The following is a 24,236-nucleotide window of genomic DNA, read 5'->3' as shown; positions in this document are numbered from 1 at the left end:
AAGTATATTAAGTCCCACTCCAGGTAAACTGCACTGCCCCTGTAGGCCAGCATGTCCCACCATCAAAACCTGGGTGAAAAGGAACAATCCATAAAGCAGGGCGGTGTTAGCTCTCCACTGCCTACATCCCGCAAACGTCCACAGAAACGTCCCTCAGAGTCCTTCTGCCCCCCACATCCTCTGCACAGTGCCTGCTTTGTCCTCTATTTGCACTTACCTATTTTCCCCCATGGCTTCTATTTTATTCTGTGGATAACCTCTGGCCAAACATGTTGCTGTGCCACCAAATACTTGAGTTGTTTCTGTGCCTGTTATCATTCAGACAGTTTCACTGTGTTGTTACCTGAACCTTCTCTGACTTTCAGTTTAGTAAATCAGACTAATATTCCACCTCATAAATCAGAAACACAACCCTACGTCCCTCGTCCCCACAGCCCCGGTAGCCGTGGAATGGAATACCAGTGGAATTAAGGGAAGTTCTTGTAGACTCAAATATCACAGAAATGCAATAATTTGTCTTTATTAATAGAAGGTCAAATACCACGTACCTCTGACAGTTGCATCAATATTTTTACAGTCCTTAGGTCTTGACTTGCAGCAATGGCCTCTTTAACACACACACACACACACACACACACACACACACACACACACACACACACACACACACAACTTCAGTCTCAATCCTGACATTGTTAAATCACAGTTAGATGCCTTTTTGAAACCAAGAAGATTTAAGACATAAGGCATTCAACCTGGTGCCTGGTTTTCTCTGGAATTGGACCTCCCGGAAGTCTGGTCCTTGGAATAGCACCTACTTTGGAGGACTCTGGAGTCCCTGTTGCTCTGCAAAACCTGCAATCCATTTCTTAGAACACTCTCTGGTAAAGATGTGAGTGACTAAATTAAGCGCTTACAGCTGCCCCTCAACATGGATACATCCTGCATGACTTAAATGCTCATCTTGTGCCTCGATAAATCTCGCCTCATCACCATGATGTAGGTAATATTACCCCCATTTTACAGAGGAATGAGTTGGCTTTCGGCAAGCTTACTTTCCTAAAATCACATCTGTAAAGAGGCTGAACCAGGATTCCAGGTTCAGTGGAAAGTTTAGTACCCTTTTTCTTCTACGTGTGTAACCCACGGGTCTAATGGGGCAAGGGTATTTCTGAGAAGTATGAAGACATGAAACTCGGGCTCCCCATTCACTGCTTCTGCTACCCCCCCCCCTTTCTCTGTAATCCCTGAATCTCTGGGCTCCCTTTTCACCCTCCAGTTAGAGGAAACCAAGAGAGCAGAGCTGGATGGAGCAGGTATCATATTCTTTACATTCCTAGATCCTAAAATTCATCAACACTAAAAAAAAAATTATCAAGGTAGAGAGAGACCCACACAAAAACCTTGAAATCGCTCAGGAAGTTTACCAAAACATTCACTGAAGCTAAAGCTTAATCCCCCACATAACACAAAAATCAGGAATAGAGAGGTAAAGTATCCGAAATATATGGCTCATTTTAAGAAAAGCCAAAAAATGTCACTGAAAAGAACAGACACAGCAAATGCTAGTGAGAATGTGGAGAAAAGGGAACACTTGTACATTGTTGGTTGGAATGGAAATTTGGTGCAAACACTATGAAAAACGGTATGAAGGTTCCTTCAAAAATCAAAAGTCGAACCACCATATGATCCAGCAGTTCCACTTCTGGGCATAAATTCAAAGAAAATGAAAACGGGATCTCAAGGAGATGCCTGAACTCCCATGTTCATTGCAGCATTATTCACAACAGCCAAGATATGGAAACTATCTAAGTGTCCATCTGTGGACGACTGGATACAGAAGATGTGGTGTATACAGTATATACACACAATAAAACAGTATTCAGCCACAAGAGAGAAGGACATCTTGCCATTTGTGACAACATGGGTGGGCCTTAAGGGCACTGTGTTAAGTGAGATAAGTCAGAGAAAGACAAAAAGTACATGATCTCACATCTATGTGGAATTTAGAAGAACTGAACGTATATAAAGAGTAGAATGATGATTACCAAGGCCTGGGGGTAGAGTAAATGGGGAGACCATCATCTAGTTAAATGGCACAAACTTCCAGGTATAAGATGAATATGTCCTGGGGATCCAATATATAACACACTGATTACCGTTAATAGTTCTGTATTATATACTTGAAAATTGCTGAGAGAGTAAATCTTGCATGTTCTCAATAGGGGAAAAAATGGTAACTACATGACAGGATGGAGGTGTTAGCTTACAATGGTAGTAATCATTTTGTAATATATGAGGTCTGTCCAGAAATGCCCAGCCACTGTTAATATAATGAGAATGGTTTGCTCCATGTGGATGTAACCTGGTAGCCAAGATGAGTGGACTGAAATGTCTGTATATGAACATTAATGATTTCACTGTATTAGTCAGCAGGGGTGGTAGATGCCACTGAATGAACATGTGTACTGTGTGGCCTTCACATTCAAAATGACTGAGGAGAACAATAAACTAGCATCGAATTTTGCATTAATCTTGAAGATTCCTGTGCAGAAACTATTCAGATGATTCAGAAGGCCGTAGCAATGGGCAACTGGGTGACTGGCAGCTTCATCACAACAATGCACCGCTCATGCATCACATCTCATGCAGTTTTTCTGGCAAAACATCAAATCACCCAGGTGACTCAACACCCCTAGAGCCCAGATTTGGCACCCTGCAACTTCTGCCTTTTCCCAAAACTAAAATCACATTTCAAAGGGAAGAGATTTCAGACCACTGATGAGACTCAGGAAAATACAACAGGGAAGCTGATGGCGACTGGGAGAACTGTGTGAGGTCCCAAGGTGCCTACTTTGAAGGGGACTGAGGCATCACTGTCCTGTGTACAAGGTTTCCTATATCTTGTATCTTCTTCAGCAAAGGCTGAAGTACTACCTGGGTACTTGCACGGCTGGGTACTACCTGGACAGTCCTTGTGTTCACACATGAAACCAACACAACTTGCATCTTAAACACACAATGTTACATATTAATTATATGCCAACAAACCTGGGAAAGATTAAAAATGTATTTATTTTCTACCCTAAAAAAAGAAGAAAGAAAAAAAGCCAAAAGAAGAGGTAAAATTCCAGAGAAAATAGATGAGGGGAGCGGTTCTTACACACTGGCATACATCAGAAACTCATAAAGGATTTGTTAAGACAGGTGACTGGGTCCCACTCCCCGAGTTTCTAATTCAGGAAGTGGGGGAGAGGCTGGAAAACCTGCATTTCTAGTACACTCCCAGGTGATGTTCATGCTTCTGGTCTGGGGACCGCACTTGGAGAACTACTGGTGTAGGTGAATAATCACTTCACAAATGAACTCTTTATTTTATGGAAATCGGTTCCTGTTGGATTCCCTTAACAATCAGTTAACCAACAAGTGTCAATCAAATCAGTACTAATCAGAGTCAATATACCATTGTTGTAAAAAGCCTGGATTCTACAGACAGCTGCCTGGGTGCAAATCCCAATCCTGTAACTATACTGTGTGATCTCAGATAAGTTCCTTGAACCCCAATTTTTCTTACCTGTACACTGCGCATGATAAGTATAGAACATACAACAGGGATTCTGGCAGAATGGAAGGGGCTAGTACATCTCAAGTGCTCACAATGGAACCAGCATACGTTAAGTTGCCCTGTTATTAGGATAAACTATTAATGCTATTATTATAATACTTTCTTCTACATCTAGAACTGTAACTCTGGGCAAATCCCTGTGCCTGGAATTTGGGATAGAGCTGTGGATGACAATACAAGGTCCTGAACTCATGAAGTTACAGTCTAGCAAGGAAGACACAACTTAAATAGTTCTTTACAAAGCATTCTGTGCCTAAATCAGAGGATTAAACACAGGGAAACATAAAAAAAATTTTTTTAAACCCACAAGGAAACAAAGAGAAAAAGGCTGCAAAGTCATTTCAAATTAGAGATCAATCAGGCATTAAAAAACATTTCTTAAACTGGAGTATAAGCCAATGGAAAAACATGATTCTGGAACAAACTGTGATGGCTTTTTTAATGTGATGGTATGAAAAGGAAAAGTCTTTCCAATCAACCCTCTACCTTTCTCAGGACTTAATATATGCCATGCACCCTGCCCTGAAGACTGCAAAGGTGCATAAATGGTGGTTTCTTCATCCAAAGTGTTTCTAAGAAAAACATGCACCAAGAAATCATTACAGTACAAGGACAGAAGTTCTAGAAGAATCACAGGAACTATGAAAAGGAAGTATCTCGCTGCCCCACTGGGTCCAAAGGGCTTCACAAATTATCTGATGTTTAAGACGGTTCCTGAAGGATGAGCCACAGTTCAGCAGGCGGAAAAAGAGATCATGAAGGATACTCTAGAGACAGGGACGGCGTGTGCAAAGGCAAGAAGACATGCAAAGGCCCAGGGACTGAGATGGCAGACGCAGCTGGAATGTTGGTGTGCGATGAAGAATGACTGACGAAGACAGCTCTTGTCTCAGTTCTTTAAACATATCACCAGTTTACCATACAACAAAATGTATCTGAAGCCACTTAGATGATGGTCTAAGATGGTAAGGAAATCAGTGAATAAAATGATAGTCTGGGTTTTTTAATATAAGTCTAAAGTTGTCCTTGCATTATACCTTTTAGGAGGTTAATGTGTCAATGGCAGACACTGGTATTAAGCTCCATCTACTTGGGTCTCATATTAGTAATAACTAATAACCAAATTTATTGAATCCTCAGGATACTGTACTACAAGTTTCATACACATGAACTCTTTCAACCCCCATAACAAGCCTATGAGTTGCCAATCAGGGAAATGAAGTGCAGAAAAGGAAGTCACTCGTTCGAGGTCACACAGTAAATCCCAGGGCTAGCATGTTACCCGAAAGGATGATCTCATACCTCTCTCCAGGGAAAATCCAGGATTTGAAGCTTTTCTATGGAGGACTCTTTAAGAAAAGGAATACAAAATTATGAATGCAAAATCAGGTGTAATAGGGAATATTTAAATAAGAAAAGAGTGAAAACAAGTAACCAGAGCTTTGGAGATCGGAATGCTCCACAGAAATGCTTCCTGAGTGCAGCCCCTCCCCACCTGGTACAGTCTCCGTCTCCCAACAACCACCAGCACACACAGGGCCCGTGCATATGAGGTGCCCTGACGCCGCCCGCTTCACTGCGTTCACCTCATGAGAAGCCCCTCTCCACTGCTGCCTGGAAGTCTCTTAAACTTTTCCAAACTATTTCAAAAATGCCAGAACTTAAAGCCAGAGGGAGATGGTCAATTCACCTCCAGGACAAAAAAAGGAGGTGGTAATGAGGGCAGTGTGAAAGAAACTAGGGTTTTCATCCGTTCCTCCCTGTTAGAAAGATGGGCCACATCAAACCCAGGTTTGGATGCAACCTCTGCTCCTAAGTAGCTGTGTGATCTTGAACACAGTCAAGTTCCTTGACCCCTCTGAGTCTCAGTTCCCTCATCTGTAAAAAAGACACACTGTAAGGATCAAATAGGATAACGCACATTCCGCCCAGGAGTGTCAGCCCCCTTCCCTCTGACTGTGCCTCTCCTGCGCTCTCTCCTTTTTCTTCCCCTTTACTTCACCCCAACTCGGCCAACAGGTAGGTAGGTCCCTTCCCTGTGTCCCCAGCACATCGGTGCCCACCACTCTCTTACGAATTCACAAAGCGCTCCCTAGATATAAAGGTGAATACAGACATGCTACTTGCTTCAAGACGCTCATGTCCAGTGGATAACCACACGTCAGGGAGCCTTTCTCTACCACACGAGTGAGATGCTCCCTAGGGCTGGAGCCATGCCTCATTCCAGCACAGACCCTCAGACGTGGGGCAGGTCAGACCCAAATTAAAATACTGAGTCCACCTCCTGCCTACCCATCTCTCAGCCAGTCTCACCCTGGCCCACGCCTGAACCACGCTTAGCCCTTCTCTCAACGGGCCACAGTAATGCTGGCCTACAAGTCCTCTGCATGGCTGATCAATGAAGTCTGGTTTACAGGGCACTGGGCCCACTGTTGGCATTCACCTGTAGAACAAAAGAGATCACTGGCCTTTCCAAGACAATGTGACAAAGGCAGATTTCTTCCCAGGGATGGCTTTTCTATAAAGGAAAACAGTATGCACACCCCTGGTCTTCCACTGAACTACATTTAAAATAGCTCTTGTGAAGAACAAATGCAGTGGCCATTTTTGTACGTATGTGTGCCAGCAGCGATGAATTGATTGTACTAGGAACAGTGCGCACTTCTTCCCACTTCTGACAGAATAGATGACATTGTGTCGTGGGCTGGGGAGGGGGTAGGGGACCCAACTAAAGAAACCGAGCCTTAAGGTTTATTACATGAAACTTTGATAAAAAGCACTTCGAAGCCTCTTTCCCATCATCAAAAAACCACACTGGGCAAGATCAGAGCTTAACAGCCAACAAGAACCAAAAAAAAAAAAAAAAAAAATTCAATTCCTGAGATCATTTTCCTGAAATAGAAAACTACATATGTTTCTCAAATTTCACATCAAGCCACTGCAGAGGCCAGACTGCAGGGCTGAATTGGGCCAAAGTAAGTGAGAGAGAGAGAGAGAGAGAGAAGAGGGGGATGGGCTGGGAAAGGGAGTAAACAGAAGAAAATGAGCCCGTTCCCACATCACCACATTTCTCCAGCACAATCTAAACTTACAAACACCCCAGTTTCACAGAACTTGTAGTTAGGGTTGCTTATCGGGCAGCCTTTACTTTGTCAAATTAAGACACATTGCCTTGGATTAGCAAGACTCCTTAAATTCAGAATGACTTCATGGTTGGCGCAGAGTTCAGCGTCTCCAGGGCCAGCCGCCAGGAACACATCCACTGCGCAGCCTCCCTCCCCTCTCCATACTGACCTGCCTGACTTTTCCATAGAGACGGCAGAGCAAAATCCCAAGCAGACAGGCTGTCGGTGTTAATTAAAAGTCCAAACACTTCTTTAGAAACTATCTCCAGCTCAATATTTATACAGAACATACGACTCTACCAGGCAGGACTGGAGAGGGGAGCGGGAGGTTGAGGGCGGAAATAAGTTTGAATGGCATTTGGAACTCATTAATTTTTAAAAGACAGGCCGCCGCCCTATATAGACCCAGGGAGGTTCAAAATGTAACGAGACCAAGAAGATGAATGAGCTGAAGACTGTTTGGAAAGGCTGGGGAGAGAACTCAGCTTTTGCAAAGAACAATATCCAGACAATAATGAGGGCTGACATTTTTTATTGGTGAATGCGGTTTTGGGCACATTTTAATGACACAGGTTGACAATTTTTTTGTATTTAACAAAAGGAAAAGCAATCTTCTAAATGACTTGGGAACAAAGGGCTCCCTGACTGCAATTTCTTAATAACATTTAAGAATTCTCTTCAAAGGCCCTTGACACTAGTTTAGAAAGAGGAAGAAAGAAAAATGAAGAAAATAAGGGGGGGGAGGTACATTTTTAAAAAAGTAAATAGAAGTAAAGAAGAGCAGAATAAAAGAAGAAAAGAGTATGGCCTTTCAACACTAAATTATACACCAAACGGTGGAGTTGTAATGTTAGACTTTAGCAATGCTTTTTCAAAGGAATGAGTTTTAAGGAAGAATCTAAAAGGAGACTTTGGTCAACCCAACTACATCTGGACAGACTCAAAACTTGGGTCCTGGGAGGGGCTAAAGGAACACCTAATTCAACCACCAAACTCTACACATGAAGAAACTGAGAGCCCAGGGCCAAGGGTTACCTGGTTGGACCAAGACACATCCTCCAAGTTTCAAAACACACCATCTCACACATCTGAACTCCACCCTCTCCTAGCCCTTATAGTATCTCGGGCTCCAAGACTGATTACGGACACCTTTAAGCAGATTGGCTGAAACTTGGAGGCTACCCATAATCACACAGGTATAACATATTCAGAAACCCCACCAAGTTCACCACAGCTTTGCCAACAGTCGGCCAACCTGGAGAGGAAACCAATTTGAGACTCCACAAAGACTAAGGGAGGCCTTCTCAGGTCAGAGAAAGAACCTGTAACCAGTGTAGGGATGTCCTCCTTAAAATCTAACTCCTACTCTACCTGTTAGTTGCACCCTTAGAGTGAACCCTGTCTGGGATTCGGTTATGGTACCCAGAAGATGAGATTTCCCTAACTTTCTTTTAACACCTTTATAGTTTCAAAATATTTCAGCAGACAATAGACCATCACGCTGTCTGCAAATAAGGAATCATATTTAGAGATCATTCCACTCTGCAACACTGAAAGAGGCAGTGGGATTGAATTCTAGAAGTGATTCAAGGTCTCAGAGAAAATTAAATAAAGGAAAAGCTATATAGTTGCTGTGTTGGAAAGTTACAGTCACACTACCATCTTTCAGGCGTACACAATTCATGTCTAGATGTACACAGCAGAGACCAAAAAAAGACCTCTGCTGCGTACAGAGATCACCTTAGAATTACAGAAAGTGAGCGAATTCAGACCAGTGATTCTTAACGAGGGTATGCATCATAACCACCGAGGAGACGCATTTTTACTCCCACTTTGTCCCAAAGAACAGGAATGGGGGTTCTTCTTAACCTTTTTTATCCAGATTTGCTTTACTGTTGAAAAGTGAAAGAAGAAACCTCAGCCTTCCCCCGAGTTTGCCTCAGGCAGCGGATAAAGAGGGAGAGTCCCTGATCTGACAGCTAAGCTCTAGCGCAGGGAAGCAGGAGGACTCCTGGTCACGGAGAATCTGTGCCTTGATTCTGATGCTTCTCGTGGGCACTGGTGGGAAGCCAGGACCTTACTGCCTTGTTCCCATCCTGCCCTCTGACTGGCCCAGCGTAACCCACTTTCTCCTGCCCCCCAGACTTTCCATGTCTGAGTGCTGACGGGGCTGTGCTCTCCCGGCACCTGCTCATTTCTTTACACCCACAATAGCTCCAAGGCCTTTAGTGACACCCTCACTCCGTGATTCTCTGAACCCTGATGACATCCCCAGGAAGCCAAGACAAAGCCCCAAACAAGGGAGAATGGTCATCAATCAGGTTATTTGGTTTCTGGATGGTCTGTCCTTCATAACCCACTCACAAGCTGTCTCACGAAATGTAGGTTCACCTTAAAATTTAAAAATTACCAAAAAAAAACTGTAGGGGAAGATCAATGGAAGTAGAGCTTCCTGTGCACTACTATGTAGCAAAAGCCAGTTAGAGGTTTCAGCCACGGCGCTTCATTTTCTCCACAGAGCAAAACCACATAGTTTTTGCCCTCCTTAACCACAACGGGAAACTGGGATTAAGAGGAACAGAATGACTTGCCTAAATTCACTCAGGCAATAAATGGACCAACAACACTTTGAGCTAAAAACTAGCAATAGCCCCTATGTAGATGTGAATAGTTAATAAATGTGTAGATAGTTATTGCTAGATTACATGGAGGACACCTTCTTGGTGTTCTAGCAATACATGTATACATGCAAGGAATGAGTGAATGACTGAATGACAGAAATTGTGAGCTACAGTTGCTTCAAACTCTATGCCACCTCCCCTACACCCTCCCCTCTCCTCCTTGTCACTATCATAGAAGGATAATACATTAGTTTCTGGAATATTAGTGAATATAATTTACTGAGAATTTCTTTTACTTGCCCAGTATTAATTCTCCCTTGTTCTTTAGCAATAAGAGCAACGAAATTGTATTCAGATGGCAACATATCCAGCTTAAAAGCATATTTTACCCAGTTTCCATTCCAGTGAGGTAGGACCATAAACTTAAGTGCCAGCCAATGATATGCAAGTAGAAGCACTGTGCAGGTGCTCTAAGAAGGCTGTTTAGAGAACACGGACTCAGGTGCATGGTATATCTTTTTTTTTGCACTTCCCACCTTCCTGCACCATGAAATGTGGACTTGATAACAGACTCCCACAACCATCCTGGACCATGAAGTAAACTTGAGAATGAAAGTCAGGGCTCTAGATAGTGAAATAAAAATGTCAAAAGAACTAGTGTCCTTGATGACTTCATGGGACCATCAGAGTAGCCTTGGACTCCATGTATCTAGTGTGTGCAGGGACAGTGAACCCTTAGGAGATTTAGCTTCTGTTATTCTGCATTTTCTATTATTTCAATTATTCATCAGTGAAGATCCAGGGACCGTATTTCTTCTATAGAAAGTGCAAGCACTCTTTTTTCCCCCAAAAAAATAAAGGTAAAGGATACCTAATATTTATAAGCTTCTTCTCAGCCCTATTAAATATACTAAGAAAATAAGCAGATGTGAGAAGATAACGATATCATTCTTCCTAGAACCTAGAATTATTTTGCATCATTGTTCTGAGAAATCATCCTTCAGTACAACCATAAAACAATGCAAATCAAATAACTTTAACATAAAGTACATTAGGAATAACTGATTTTCCCCCCAGAACTCTGACTCCCACTTTGATCCCCACTCAGTCTAAGGCTCCTCAGAATGCCTTACCAAGTTTCAGCCAAGGTCTGGCCAAAAAGTGTTACCTTTGTGATGATCTAAAGCCGATCAATTTTATTTTCATTCACTAGATTTCCAAAATATCAAGTCTTAAACAACAATGACAGTCTACTTTACAACATGAGGATGGCTATAATTTTTTTAAAGAAAGAGAAAATAAGTGCTGGTGAGGACATGGGGGAAATGGAACTTTCTCACATTGCTGGTGGGAGTGTAAAACCACACAGCCACTGTGGAAGAGTGTGCTGGTTCCTTGGAATGCCAACAATAGACCTGCCATATGACTGGGCAATTCTACTCCTAGACACAGACCTTAAGACAACTGACAACAGAGATGATTCAAACAAATACTTATCAATCCATGTTCACTGCAGCATCGTCCACAAGAGCCAAAAGGAAGAAACAACCCGAGGACCCATCATGAGCCCAACAGCAGAAGAACAGAAAAGCAAAATGCAGCATGTGAGTACAGTGGCCTATTACTCGGCCAAAACAGGCAGGCAACACTGAGAGATGCAACACCACCAATGGATCTGGAAAATACTGTGCTAAGTCAAAGAAACCAGACATCAAAGAACAAATACTATATGACTCTATGCATGTGAAGTGTCTGAAATAGGCAAATTCATAGAGTAAACTATATAATTAATGGTAACAAATAGATTAGAGGTTCACAGGGGCTGGGGGAAGGGAGGAATGAGGAAGTATTACTTAATAGTTATAGTGCTTCTGTTTGGGGTTAAGAATAAGTTTTGGAGATAGTGGTAATGGCTGTTCAACACCATGAATGCCTTGGGTTGACCAAAAAGTCTGTAAAATAAGACACGTTTTTCATTTTCTCCAATAACTTTATTGATTTGGATATTTTGAATACATTGGCTATCTCTCATGTGGTATAATGTTGATTGTTCTCAACTAATGTCTCAATTTGATCGCTATCAACTTCAACTGGTCTGCTTGACCATGGAGCATCATCCAGCAAGAAATCAACATGAAACTTCGCAAACCACTTTTGACACATTCGATCAGTCACAGAGCTTTCTCCGTACACTGCATAAATCTTTTTTTGCATTTCAGTTTTTACCTTTCCTGAAATAATAAAGCATAATATGCCAAAAATGTCACTTATTTTCCTCCATCTTCAATATTAAAATGGCTACACAAAAAATTCACTGTTTTTTTAAATGCACACTGATATGACAGCCGTCACAATACAATCTAACAAAATTTTTTCAAATGAAGTTAAAGACAGCTTAAGTGCCACTAGAGCCATTGTACAGGAAAAACCAAATGAACTTTTTAACCAACCCAGTAATTAATGTCACTGAATTGTATATTTAACAATGGTTAATATGGAAAATTTTATGCTACATGTACATATATATATATATATATATATTACAATTTGTAAAAATTAACAGTGCAATATATCAAAACCATTAAACTGTATACTTAAATGGGTAAATTGTACCATATGTGAATTATATCTCAATAAAGCTGCTTTTTTAAAGAAAATCAAGTCTTATCTCAGATATGCACCTGAGAAAGGCAGTCAGGAAGCCAAGCACTGAGGAAGGGTGTGGACTACAGACACGTCACCAGAGGCAGGTATTACAGCGGAAGCATCTTTGTTTTCTCCCCATGCTAGTACCTCAGCCCACGGAGGATCACACTGCCTCCCACTTGCTCTCTCCACTCAGAGGAAGTATAGCTGACTTTGCACCCCTTCCTCTTGCTTGATTTTCTCCAAGGAGGTAGGGAAATTCATGTGATCACTGAGAGACTGGGCTATATTAAGCCACATTTTAAGGATCGCTGTGTTAAAGATAATAATACACGTAACAACATCAAGCCCATTCCTTCACTTTCTGTGTTCAGGTGCAACCAACATAACATGCCGTGACTTTAGACAGGCACACCTATCTGAGCAGGGTCTGCATTCCTGTGGCTGACTCAGATATTGGACTTGAGATCTGGCTGACATATCTGGACTTCCCTTCCCTATACATGTACACACATACCTAAACATGCTGGTTTTGCCTCACTTCTGAGCTATAGTATTCATCCAACATACCAGAAGTCCTGTAAATTAGAGGTTAAAGAGTATTTTCTAAAATAATGAGGTAGTTTTGCATTTTCTACTTAGCTAATATGTTTTGTGTGTAGTCTCCATCAGTCAGGACCCGAAGGGCTAGGAAAAGTGAGTGGCACTTTAAGCCCTTAACAATAGTGGTATCTGTTGGGAGTTTAAAGAATGAGGATTAATATTAATTGCCCTAAGTGTAAAAATGGCACTCTAGCTATATACGAGAATGTCATATACTTGGGTGATCAATCATATTGCAAAATTTAAGAAGGAAGTATGTGATGTCTGAAATTTATTTACAAATGGTTCAGCAAATAACCACATATCTATGTAGGGATAGATAGACCACTTGAGAGCACAAATATAATGTCAATAATTAATAAATGTAGGTGAAAGATATGGTGTTCAATATACCATTCTCTCAACTTTTCTGTAGATTTAAATTTTTTTCAAAACACCTGGGGAAAATACTAAAACAAAAAAAAAAGAGATCTCACTAATATTTAAGCAAACCAATAAAAATATTAGTAATTAACATAACTAAGTAGTTCATATACGTAATACTAATTGACATAATTAGTAATTGACATCGACAAAATAGGTGGTTGATGAATAAAAGAAAAATTGCATTTAATAATCAAAAAAGGAAATTAAAATAAGACACTATTTTAAGGCTAAAAACTTGGCAAAATTAAAACATATACTTACATAGGATAGAACATTATACGGGTATCAAAAACATATTTTCAGAAAATACTTACTGAGATGGAAAAAACAATCATACATTAAGTAAAAACACGTTGTACAAATTCACAACTAAAAATGAGAAACAGTAGAATAAACGTCTAACTCATAATACTTATTTTTGAAATCCTGGAGATCGCATTTGGAAAATGACTACAGACCTGGATTAATAATCTGATCATAATCTTCTCCTGACCTGTCAGCAAACAACCATTAGAAAATAATAATGAAATAATATCCCTTATAAACCCAAAACATAGAGAGCCATGCAAATAAGGAAAACAACTGCTATTTTAAAAGAGGTACAGTTTCTAAAACCAATAAATTCATCTCTTTAACACAGAAGACAGAATCCTGACAAGTCACACATAACTGTACACTACAGTGGATAAAAGAAGAAAAAGAAAATAAATACATCATATAAAGAAATATGAGGAAAAATAAAACCGAGATTGTAGAAATTCTGCCGTTTTCCCATATACCGTAAAAACGTCTCAGAAATTCTAACATGTAACTTCTAAAGAAAACTTACCGAAGTATCTCTTCTACATAAGGAACTTGGTCTTCAATTTCTTTTAGTCCAAAGCAATAAAGATAAATATTTGAAAGCAGAAAATCTCTCATATGGAATAATTCAAAATAATGTACATAGATATTCTGCCCCCAAGTAGGTGAAGCATAACTCTCTACTCTTTAAGTGTGGGCTCTGCAGAATAACTTCCTTCCAAAGAGTACTATACAGATGGGGAAAAAGAGTAACTTTACAGAGGGGACGCCTGACTAGTACCTCAGCCAAGTGATCAAGGTCAACATCCACAAGTCATATGAATAGCATAGACCCCTGATGTGATATAATGAGAATAATACTCATCAGAGAATGGTCTTCCTCCCAAAAAACATGCTACGTAAGTCTTATTATGAGAAAAACAACAGACAAATTCCCAGAGGTACATGCTACAACATTCATGACCAGTACTCCTCAAAACTGTCAAGGACACCCCAAAACAAAGAAAGCTGAGAAACTGCCACAGCTAAGTAGACATGACTAAATGTATACCGTATCCTGGATAGACTCCTGAAACAGAAAAAGGCATTAAGAGAAAAATAAAGAAATGTGAATAAAATATGGAAGTTAGTTAATGATAACATATCAATATTTGTTCATCAATTGTGACAAATGTACCACATTCAATTAAGATGTTAATAATAGAGGAAATTGGGTAGTGGGTATGTAGAAACTCTCTTCTACTGCCTTCATCCTTTTTCTGTAAATCTAAAACTATTTTAAAACAAAAAGACTACTTGCAATTATAATTGAATTTAATAGGACACACTTTTAAATAATTTATAGAATGTCATCAACCCTTAGTAAGCTACATGAAATTTCAGGCCCCAGTGTTAAAAAAAGTTTTCTTTCTCTCGAACAGCCGTCAGGTTCTTATCTGTTCACTCTCTTCATCCTAATTATGTTCTAATCCTTGCTTTGGCCACTAGGAAGCCTGGAGACAAACCTATTAGGAATTATGAATAACACAATAGTTTCTATGAAGCTCTTGGCATCATCTTAGTTATTCTTTTAGTATTTTCACTCCACTGTGATTTTGAAAAAATTTTTATCACTGTTTTTATCTTATTACTAGGCACTTCAAATTTCCTTAGAGCCAAAACTTACATTTTCATCTGATTATACAAAATTTTATTATTCAAATTTCTGGCTTCCCATTTCTCATGTTACCAAAATTCTGGACAGTTTCCTGCTCAACAGCTAGAAGATGAATAATTACTTCAGTTCTTGAACTGCAAAATGGTAATACTACCACCTGCTTTAACTGATGGTTTCCAGGGCAAATGTGTTCACATTTCATAATACACCTATTACAGATAAAGATAATGCACACAAAAATTATAATTACCATTATTAACAAAAATAGCAATAATTATTTTAATATTAAAAAATGGAGCTAAATTACAAATTAATCATAAGCCAGGTGGTGATTTTCTCAGTGATTCAGATAAACAAGAGTGGCTGCCATATTTTGAAGGATGAGAATAATAACTAAAGGGAGGTGAGGGGAGAAAAACAGATAAGAAGAGGAGGGGACGTCTTACCCACTGACACTGCCAAAAACAAGTCTGAAAGCTTCAAGACAAGGTGAAATCCAATTGCTTTTCAGCCTTAACTCCACTAGAATAATAAAAACACCTTCTTCTAGCCTTTTTGGCACTCATTTCCTCAAAGCTTCCCAAAACAATCATAATAAGAGCCAAATAAACACCAAACCTGAATCTCTCCTTGGTCTAGAGGATGCCAAGTTCATGTTCTACTGCCCAGAGTTTCCTTGTTTCTGTTTTTTTGTTTTTTACCATTGGCCCATTTAATTTCAGACCCTCTTTCATCTTCCATATTCTTAAAGAAAGGACGATGGAGATTTTCATTAAAAGAACCATGCATGCATTCTTTAAATATGCATGCATCTTTAAATTCTTTATGCGCTACACCTTTTTTTCACAGTATCCCTAAAACCCTCAATAACCCCAAATAAATGTCCAGAAGAACTGAGGCTCAGGGAAGGGGCAGGGACTGGGGGAGCGAGTAATTTGCCCCAGATTCCTGCCCACAAGACACAGCAAAGACACTAAACCCAGGTCAGTCTGACTACAAGGGTTTCCCTCTTTCCACTATGCCAGAAACTTAATGCAAAGATTCCTGCCAAGATTGACAGAAAAGGGAACAAAATAAAATAGTTAATTCCTTCCAAAAATTTCTCAGCACTGCATTGGAAGTTTTCTTGCTACCTCACTCAGTCTGTACACTAAATCCATGCAGTGGGTGCTGCCATTATCCAATTATACAACCAAAAAGTTCAGGGGTTAGTGGTTTCACCCTCATGATGCAGGTTGAAACTGAGAAGGGAGAAAGAATTGGAGGCTAAGAAAACAACAGGGGAGAGAGACAGATGTAAGAGACAGGTGTGCCAGGGAGAGGGCAACCACCTTTGAAAGAAGAACTCGGGGACTGGCATCCCAGGTCTCTAGAAAATGAGGAGCCAAGAGGCTTTTGATGGTACTCACAAGTACACAAGTACAGGGCAAGGGGCACAAAGAGGAGGATTGCAAATTTGTACTAATAAAAATAGAATGAGTCATGAGTGTCAAAGCCAATTTTAAAAAATGGCAGGGATGACTGGACAGCCAATAAATCATTTCTGTGCATTAAACTTTATGCTTCCTCGGGGTTTGAGATTGTCGTGAGTAGCACTGGAAGCTCCCCAGCATGCTCTGATAGGTCAACAGAAGCTCTCCATTTTTAAACTCACCAAATTCATTAAACCTTCGAAAATCCTTCTGATCGCTGAAAGGGACTGGAAGTCCCATATTACTTTAGTGTATATTCTGTTAGGCAACATTGTCCAAAACTACCACCACCCGGAGCACTTGTTAAACATAAAATTCCCAGGTAGCCCATAGAGATTCTGATTCCGTAGTCTCAAAACTGGACTCTCCGAACAAGCTTACAAAATAGGCATCATGATCCCCATTTTACAGGTAAAGAGAGATTCAAAGAAGGAAAAGCAGTTCCCCAAATCACACAACTCTTGTGTGTCAGAACCGAGGACAGGAAGTCACACTGTGACTGCAGAGTGGGTCTGCATGGCACCGCATTTCAATCTACCTGACTTCACATGGCATGACACACCAGGAAATGGGGGCATAGACTATCCAGTACTATCAGAAAGAAACAGAGAGCCCTGAGAACCCTGAGTTCAAAAACCCACCCCCCAAAAAAGAAAACAGAAGGAAGGCAAGGTCTTCCTCCATCTGTAGTAAATTGAGTCCTCAAGGTGTGCAGACTGATGAGGTATTGCCAATACTCACACTATCACAGATGCTTGACTAAATAGGTCCATCTACCTAAAATAATTAAAACATTTGTTTCATTACTGTGCAAAGGTTAAAAAAAAAAACCCTAGAGAAAGGTCCTTCCAGAAATAACTTCAGACAGTTAATTTCACACCAAAAAAGGAATGCCCGAGATGAGATTTTCACCCACACCCTGGCCTCCCCATTGGTGATAACAGTGTAACAGTGACTAGTTGTACCTTCTGGGGTCAAGTTCAGACCACTCCTCCAGAGCTTTCTCCCCCCAGAGAGGGGCGAGTACCTGAAGTTTACCAAAGCCATTTGTACATGTATGTGGCTCCCCACTACCCAGAGACTCCAGACTAATAATCACTTCATTGGTGGGAGGGGAGGATAATCCACATGAAAAATGATGTGATTGTGAAACACGTCTTCTTTTATCTCCTTTCTGAAAGCCCCTGCTGCTGAACTACCACATTCTTATCAACTCTGTACAAGACAAAGTCCAAACCAAACAAAATGAGAGACAGAGCACAGGGACAATGGCGCTCCTTTCCCCAGCTTCCCCTGAGTTAAATAAAAAGGAAAAATGGGAAGATGTAGTCATTTCTAAATGAGCTGACTTTAAGATATAACACCTCCCTCGGCACATATATAGATTGATACAGGTTTATCTGTCCCCTGGGAACTGATCCTCCGCCTCATACATTTGTTCAATACAGACTCTAACCCATTTTCAAGATGAGGGGACCCCTCCCCACCCTGTTGCTTCCCCCTCGTGCATCCTCTGAAATCTGAGATCAGAATGACAACTGATGTGCATAGTTGGATATTTCATGTCATGCCTGCCCATAAACATATATATCTCCACGTGCACAACCGCTCTTAATTATAGCAGCCATAATTTCACACTCAATGAGTATTTTTTTAATTGTCTCAGCCATGTAGCACAAAATTAGGGATAACATTCATAATTTATTTAAAAATATTGTTGACTTCCAACATACATATCTCTACATTCTGCAATGATTCAGGTACATTAATATAAAAGGCAAAATAGGTTCGTAACACACCCACCCAGCTTCCTTAAAAAACATGCATATCTCTTATGGGTTAAGAAGGTGAAGGGATTAAGAAATACAAATTGGCAGTTACAAAAATAGACACAGGGATGTAAAATACAGCATAGGAAATATAGTCAATAATATTAGAATAACTATGCACGATGACAGATGGGTATTAGACTTATTGGGATGATCATTTCATAGGTTATGTAAATGTCTAATCACTATGCTATACACATAAAGCTAATATAATATTGTATGTTATATTAATAACATACAATATTATATTCAACTGTAATTGAAAGATAATATTCTTTTTAAAAAACCATATTTCTTGCCTTAATTTTAGAGGCCAAAAATATATTTTCCTTTTATTCATTATGTAAAAAGTGCCTTTGGAAAAACAGTCACATTTCATGATATACTGTCCATGTCTCTTTCAAATGTGTCCAATTTCAATGAATGGTCTTCACCTTGGACACCACATTCTGGGCCTCACAGGAACCATGGTGGTTGGGCATGTGCAGTGAAGGTGGAAGATGGATTCAAGATGTTTCAAGTATGCAAAATTGCATGCAGATGTACAAACAGTGCGTCCAGTCAGAGCGAGTTAAGAAAGTAATATATATACAGATACCAGAGAATGGATGAGCGCAAATAAAATCGAACTTGTAATTAACATACCGTGCTGTGACACCTGTTGCCTTCCACGATAAGAAGTCTGGGAGATCAAAGAAATGCCCCGCCTTATTCCAGCAAGTCTCTCGCAAGTTCTGCCAAATTAAATATATATTAGAATCAATTATGGTCTGTTTTCTCTACCCCTCTCCTCTTTCAGTAATGTCTCAAAATTTTCAAAACAAAAGCATAACCACCAATGCCCACGAAAACATCTGTTCAGGGGTTGAGAGAGGGGCTGATGTAAAAGTGGTACCTATATAGGAAAGAAATATTGGCAATTATTGATCCTTGCAAAAATGAGCATAATTTCCCTTTTTTCTCCCTTTGCCAACCTGGAGGGGGAGGAAACCCACTCTGAGAAGGTATGCAATCCATCTTCCCAGCGAATGGTCAGAGAATAAGCTTCAAGACATATAAGATTTCAAAGCTGAACAGCTGTATGCTGGGGGGCAGGGGGGAATGCACTGAGAAATTAATGCATGAAACGGAACATGCCCTGCCTGTGTAAAATTCTCCCCACACCAACTGGTTCCAAAGGCAATAGGAAATATGATTCCTGCCCTCAAAGAACTTCTAATCTAAACCAAAGAGAATGGCATGTAATCAAGTTATTACTGTAAGTTTTTAAAACATTTGTTTCTTCTACACTACCAATGTGATCAGAGCTTCTCCTGCCACTGGGCTTTTTCTTTCCTCTGCAGACCCTACCTGGAACATTCATTCCTCACTCTCCACCCTGTTCCCTCCCAGGGTCCAGGTGGCCCTGCCCCCTCTGGTTAACCCTATTCATCCTCCCCTGGGCTGGCCTTCCAGGATACGCTACTCAGGTTAGGTCTGGCTGTCACACAGTGTGGAGAATGTCTTTCTTTCCTGCTGGATAGTAAGCTCTGAGGTCAAGGACCTTGTCAGTTTATGCACCATGAGATCCCATGGCTGACCCTCTCCTACCCCTACACAGGGCTGAACCCTTAGTTGTAAGGTAGAAACTACATGACCCCATTCCCTTCACTGGACCAGAATGGACATGTGACCTGAGCCAACCAGAGCTCTTCTCCTAGGAATTTAGAACCAGGATCCAAATGGAGTCATTTAACTTCTGCCTATGAATGAAACTGGAGGTGAGATAAACTTGGAAACTATGAAGTGGCTGTTTTCTATACCTAGAGAAGCAGAACTTCATAAAGAGAAGAAAGAGTAGAGCAGACTAGAAGAGATAACAAAAAAGGTTTCCTACTACCCAGGCAGCTAACTGTCCATGTCTTGGCTACAATTATCCTCTCCCCAGGAGGCTGTAATGACAAGGAATGTGTCATAAGCAAGAGGGTATCTTTGGGACACCACAGGTAACACTTCAGAAGTTCAGAAGAGACATATTCTTGTGACACATAGCACGAACTCAATGTTGTTGAACAACCAAACTACTCAGTTTCCAATCCCTCACGTGAGGAGGGCTTCGGAGTTTATGAAGGGCTTCCACATGCGCTATGTCCTTAGAGCGATACAAAAGTCCTGAGTGTTACCACATCTAATTTACAGACAGACAGCTGGATTTGATCTACATTTGCCCTCAAATTCTATGAGTTCTTCCTATTTCCTCCTTCCCTATCACAACTATATGAACACAGACATCTATGCATAGCAGAGAAACTGGGTATCACATCAAAAAAGTTCTGATGTAAATAAACAGTTCATTTTTTTATTCCTATTGTTGTTTAAATTCCCAAGCATTGGGATGAGAACTTATATCTAGAAAGGGCTTAACTTTTCTTTGAACACCCACACGTGTTAATGTTAAACAAAGCAAAACTTAAAGTTGACTAAATATGCTCAACACATCTATGAACCAGCACCATCTTTACACAGTAACAGGTCACAATAAAAAAAGGGCAACCTTTGAAACTAGTATGTGAGTCAAACTACTGACACTAATAGTATGCCTTTTGGGTAATCCAAAACATCGCTTTCCATGTGCTTTGTGATTTCAGTGATTGGTTCTCAGGGAGAAAAAGAAAGTGGTGCCTCCTCCTAAGGGCTCCAGAAACCCAAGGTCACTCACCAGAAATGAACCACTAAACCAATGCAGCAACAACCAGTGCTTCAAGCCACAGCTGAACAAGCTTCCTAAACTCAGAAAAACAACTGCTTCCATTAGATCTTGCAGAGGGTCATTAAAGACCTTGCAGAATGAGCGCTTTCAGTGTGTGGCCACACAGATGGCCACTGTGGACCATGGCACCCAAGCCGAACATCTCAGAGAGAACTTCAGACCTCTTGCCAAAAAGACACACACTGAGGTAGGAGGCACAAGGCAGCCAGGAGCATCATTTTGTCTTGAGACCACACCAGCTTCATTGATCAAAGCCAGGGACCCCAGTTCAACCTCTCCACAAGCTGAGAAACCAGAAACAACATCGTATGAGAAGCATGAGGTATGATCCAGAACGCATGTTGTCTAGGAGAAGACAGCAATAGTCTCTGCTTTCTCCATAAAAGCAGGCTAGAGGTTAGCCAGCAAAGGGAAGGGAGAAAGGATGAGAAAGAATGTCTCCAGAAGCTTGACCCCCTTGCTTCAAGAGGCTGACAGACTACCTGTGAGGATCCTATGACATTCTCATGTTGTGCTACCTAATTCATGAGTGCTTTGTCATCAAATGACAGACTGGTCAAGAGCACATTAGCCCCCATGGACAAATTTTTAATCTAGTTTTGTGAGGGAAATCTTTCCACCTCTCCCCTTCCCCAGACAGTTCAGTCCCAGACAATGGCCTCGATCTTCCTGAATTAATCCTATCCTTGTGACCACTGGGCCTACATCAAGACACAGTGACAGCCCTCTTACATTCCCCCACAGCTTGTAACAGTGCTCCCACGTGCCTCCCCTCTTCCGATTCTCAGAGCGGTTCAGAGGTGTGTACGCAACATACAATAGTCAGATACGGAGGATGCAGAAACTGTGGTTTGGGTGACAAGAACTTAGCCCAGTGCCATATGGGACTGCCAGCTCCTACGTGAGTGTTCCTTCCTCCCCCTATACCACAGACACCACCACCTTGAAGCCCCCAGATCTGTCAGAGTGGAGGGTTTTGGCCGTGGAAAGGGTCACGAAGGAAGCTGTTGCCATCCTTTACAGACAAAAAACAAAACAAAGAAGAAAAAGAATTTTTTGGGAAAAAAAAAAGAATAAGACAAGAAAAACCCTTCCCAAACACATTTTTTACATGTATACATTTTTTAATTTCAGAGATTTCACTTTCAATCCTGGGAAACTCACCCAACTTCTCTGTACCTAATAATGGTCTCCCTGCACAAAGGGTGGACGTGATGGAGAGAGCCCGGAGCGAGTCCCCACACGTGCCACTTTAGTGGTACCTCATTCCACACAGCTACAGCCAGTTTAAACCAGGAGATCTCTGTGCCGAATGGGTTAAGTCTATACCCCAGTTACCAAGCAACTAACAAAAATGAGTCTTTTGAAGAAAAAAAGACATCAGCCATGATTTGGGGTGTGTGACTTGGCAATAAGACTTCTGCATTCCAATAAAAATCCTTTGAGCAAGCAATCCCCCCAGGCTTGAAAGCAACCAAAGGAACTCTTTACTTTTTTTTTAAATCATGTATTACTTCATAAAACTATGGCATTTCTTGGGAGGAGGCACTGCTCAAAGCGCACACAGCTGCAGGTCTCAGCAGAGGGTGGAGGCGGAACAGTAGATCCAAGACACCAGGCCAGGCAGCCAGCCACCCCAGCCTCAGGGCAGGGAGACGTGGCTTTCTCCCCTCCCCTCTCACTGTGGTGTCCAAGGAAGCAGTAAGGTCTCCCTTGGCTTCTAGACACTGAGGGAACTTGTGTGAAAAAGCAGATACTGTATTGCATGTCGGGAGACACCAGGGTCAAGGAGCAGTAAAAGACAAAGCAGGGATGACTAGTTCCAAAAGGGTCATGCACGTATTTTGTTATTCATTGCAAAGAGATTCTATCTGGAATATCTGCTGTGGGCAGTGAAGAAAAGGGAGGAAACAGAGCTCCCTAATTCCCCACCCAGTAAACGATCCTGCCTGAACATTCCGAACACTCACGGTGTTGTTTTCCAGCACAACAACCCACAAAAAAGCCAGACTTTATCCTCACTCCGAATTCAAGACTCCAAATCAGGGCACAAGCTGATGGTCCAGAAAGGAAAGATGTGTCAGGAAGAAACTTAATCCTCAAATGTCACTCTTAAAAGAAAAATGACGCTGAAAAGACTAAGTGGGTCATATTCCCCAACCAGAACCTTCCCAGAATGAATGAAACAATTGTGTGTTTCAAACTCCCATCCACAGAGAAAAAGATCTAACACTGGACATACTGCAAGTCAGACAGACATCTAGAGACATACACTGAGAAGTCTGTACTACGAGAAGCATCTTTCTAAAAACTTAAAATTGATCCTATGTTTCTTTGTAGAAAATGGTTGAGCAGTTCCCCATGGCCCCAACTCATATTTTATCTCCTTGGCATGGTTCTCAGGACACTTAACAACCTGGCTCCGACTTGGCCATTATTTTCATGAATTCTTCTGGACTCATCGCCCATGACCCCTCCTACATCCCTCCGTCCGGCTCTCACCTCATTCCTCTCGCTTCCCCAGATGCATTATGCATTTTTATGTTCCCATGCCTCTACCGAGGCTAATGCATCTACTCGGATTGATTTTCCCATCTTCTCCCACCATCAGACTTTTCTACCACTGATTCAAATTCCGCTCAAATATCACCTTTTCAGTGAATCCCTCCATCCTTTGCTATATCCTAATTATATATTCATGTGTCTAAATCCACCTCAGAATGACAAACTCCTGGAGGGTAAAAGCCAGCTGACTCATGGGGAAAAAAAAAACACAAAAAGTTTCAAGAAGTATAAAGAAATTTAAAATCTTTAAAGCTCAAACAGAGCTGGAAAAAGATGTGCGTAAGGAAGAAGGCAATTAATTTGAGATGATGTATGACAATAATGTAATGAGCCCAATACCGAGGTTTGGTGCGTCAGCCTCCTAACTTTGTCACAGTGTTTTGAGTGTGGTCATATCGCTGCCTCCAATGACTAATCTCAGACAGGGTTCAGAGGAGAGAAAGGGCTTTGGGGTTGGAGAGCCAGTCAAGGTTTCACAGGGAAGATGTCTGAGCTGAAGCCAAAAGGTCGAGTAAAAGAAATATCTATGTTACTGTGGAAAATGGCGCCCAAGAAACAAAAACCTGAAATAAGATAAGATTACCCTCATTAGAGGAGGATTTAACTATAACTTCA

The 24,236-nt window shown here is 41.0% G+C and overlaps 1 protein-coding gene across 16 annotated transcripts in view; it reads right to left on the bottom strand.

Annotated features, from left to right (window-relative positions):
* The window catches only part of FGGY (FGGY carbohydrate kinase domain containing), a 385,020-nt gene that overhangs the window by 298,765 nt on the left and 62,019 nt on the right, over window positions 1-24,236 (bottom strand). For all 16 annotated transcript variants that reach the window (XR_008389735.1, XM_053655576.1, XM_053655571.1 and 13 more), the window contains one exon: window positions 18,953-19,041. Coding sequence is in view for 15 of the 16 variants with exons in the window: in XM_053655576.1 (XP_053511551.1) it covers window positions 18,953-19,041 (89 nt within the window). In the remaining variant the exon portion in view is untranslated. The remainder of the gene's footprint in view (window positions 1-18,952; window positions 19,042-24,236) is intronic.

The sequence above is a fragment of the Artibeus jamaicensis genome, unplaced genomic scaffold (assembly GCF_021234435.1).
Source record: "Artibeus jamaicensis isolate MK-2021 breed Jamaican fruit bat unplaced genomic scaffold, CSHL_Jam_final scaffold_1019, whole genome shotgun sequence".
NCBI classification, from domain to species: domain Eukaryota; kingdom Metazoa; phylum Chordata; class Mammalia; order Chiroptera; family Phyllostomidae; genus Artibeus; species Artibeus jamaicensis.
This window is presented reverse-complemented; position numbering and strand designations above follow the sequence as displayed.